General features: G+C 39.1%; 1 protein-coding gene across 1 annotated transcript; it reads left to right on the top strand.

The window, feature by feature from the left end:
• The first annotated feature begins 268 nt into the window (after positions 1 to 268).
• LOC138916817 (olfactory receptor 5AN1-like) lies at positions 269 to 1,207 on the top strand. The gene has a single exon (XM_070230430.1). It carries the CDS (start codon positions 269 to 271, stop codon positions 1,205 to 1,207), a length of 939 nt encoding a protein of 312 aa, XP_070086531.1.
• The last annotated feature ends 1,030 nt before the right edge of the window (positions 1,208 to 2,237 follow it).

Here is a 2,237-nt window from a genome sequence, read left to right as displayed (position 1 = left end):
TTTAATAAATATTTAATATTTTTAAAATATGTCTTTTAATTTTTCTGAGACCTCATCAGGTAATTGGGAACCTGAAACACTGAGAAGGTCCTATTTGACAATTAGATGGAAACTGTAGTCTTTCTTCTAGGACGGTAAAGCGTTTTCCATTTTTCAGTGCTCAGTGAAGGGAAGAAAATGGCAGATGTGAGAATTATAATGTTGTCATTTCACGTGAGTCAGTAATGCATTCTTTTGACTCTTTTCTCATTTTAGGAGCACCAAGCCAATGACTCAAGGAGGAAATATTACAGCTATCACCCATTTCCTCCTCTTGGGATTCTCAGATTTCCCCGGAATCAGAGCAGTGCTCTTCGTTGTATTCCTGTTGGTGTACATTATGACTCTGATTTGGAACCTGTGTCTCATCATCTTAATAAGGATGGATTTCCATCTCCACACACCCATGTACTTCTTCCTCCATAATCTGTCCTTCATTGATATCTGCTACGTGACCTCCACAGTCCCCAAGATGCTCTCCAACTTTTTCCAGGAGCAGCAAACCATCACCCTTGTGGGTTGTGCTGTTCAATACTTCATCTTTTCAACCATGGGACTGAGTGAGTCTTGTCTCATGACAGCCATGGCTTATGATCGATATGCTGCCATTTGTAACCCACTTCTCTATTCATCCATCATGTCACCCACTCTGTGTGTTCAAATGGTGCTTGGGTCCTATATGGCAGGATTCTCTGGTTCTATATCCCAATTGTGTGCCATGCTTCAGCTCCAATTCTGTGGGCCTAATGTCATCAACCACTTCTTCTGTGACATGCCCCAACTGTTAGTCCTGTCCTGCACTGACACTTTCTTTGTACAACTCATGACTGCGGTATTAATAGTGATCTTTGGGATAATAAATGTCTCAATTATCATGATATCTTATGGCTGTATTGTCATCTCCATTATGAAGATCACTTCAGCTAAAGGCAGGTCCAAGGCTTTCAGCACCTGTGCTTCTCACCTGACAGCAGTGACCCTCTTCTATTCCTCAAGTATCTTTGTCTACTTGAGTTCCAGCTCTGGCGGTTCCTCCAGCTTTGACAGATTTGCATCAGTCTTCTACACTGTGGTGATTCCCATGTTGAATCCCTTGATTTATAGTCTGAGGAACAAAGAAATCAAAGACGCCTTGAAGAGGTTGCAAAAGAAGGGAAAGTATTGCTGAGGTCACAGATTATGAGATTTTTGACATATTTATCCTATCAGAATCACCTTAACCCAGAATAATATGCACAAGAATGCACTATAACAAAATTCATAATGCCTTTGGAAAAAGAAGACTTAATTTGACACAAATAATATGCCAAAATGGACCAATAGGTGACTCAATGCCATGCAAACACAATATCTTTAAGTCCTAGTGGTTCATGAACATCAGCTTACATGAGGAGTAGATTGATCATTTATTTATATATCAATCTTTCCATCATTTATGAAACATCAGGTTTAAAAACTTGTTGCTTCCTTTAGTTTCTGAGATTGAACCCTGCCCAATTGCAGGACTCTGACATGAAAGGAAAGGTAACAGACAGAGGTCCTCTTGGATATAGAAACTTTGTCACTCAAATATTTTGATGCAGCAGCATGACTAAGACACAGAAGTGACCAATGTTTGTTTTGTGTTTCTGACCAGAATAGGAAGGAACAAAGAGAAAGGATGTGACTTTGGACAGAAACAATCCTGTGCAATTGGTCTGGTTGTGCCTACTGCAAAGACCAATCTTACCTAGCTAGTGTTTGTCTAAGGCCTCTTTCAATGCTAATCATCTAATAAATTTTTGATTACATCCTAGTCTATACCACCTATAGTCTAAGGAAGGAGGAGGTGATTTGAATCATAAAAGGAATGGAAGGAAGTATCTTGTCCCTTCAATGCCATTTATTTATGAATCTGATGAGTTAATTTTTTGCACATAGTGTCCAGTGGGGATTTCTGATGGGAGATGATATTCAAAATCCATGTCACAGCCAATAGCAATTTCTGATATTGTGGGACTCAACTCTCCCTTTTTCTCCCCCATCCAATCTGGAAAATTTACCCTTGGTTCACATAGCCAATGGGATCACACTACCAAATCATTTTTCATATCTCAAACATCTGAAACTATTTGGTGTGAGAATACATGTGACAGCTCATCATAATAACAGAATTACTGAATATTCAGTATTGCAAAGACAAAGAGCAAATATGGAAA

The sequence above is a fragment of the Equus caballus genome, chromosome 12, assembly GCF_041296265.1.
Source record: "Equus caballus isolate H_3958 breed thoroughbred chromosome 12, TB-T2T, whole genome shotgun sequence".
Classification (NCBI taxonomy): Eukaryota; Metazoa; Chordata; class Mammalia; order Perissodactyla; family Equidae; genus Equus; species Equus caballus.
This window is presented reverse-complemented; position numbering and strand designations above follow the sequence as displayed.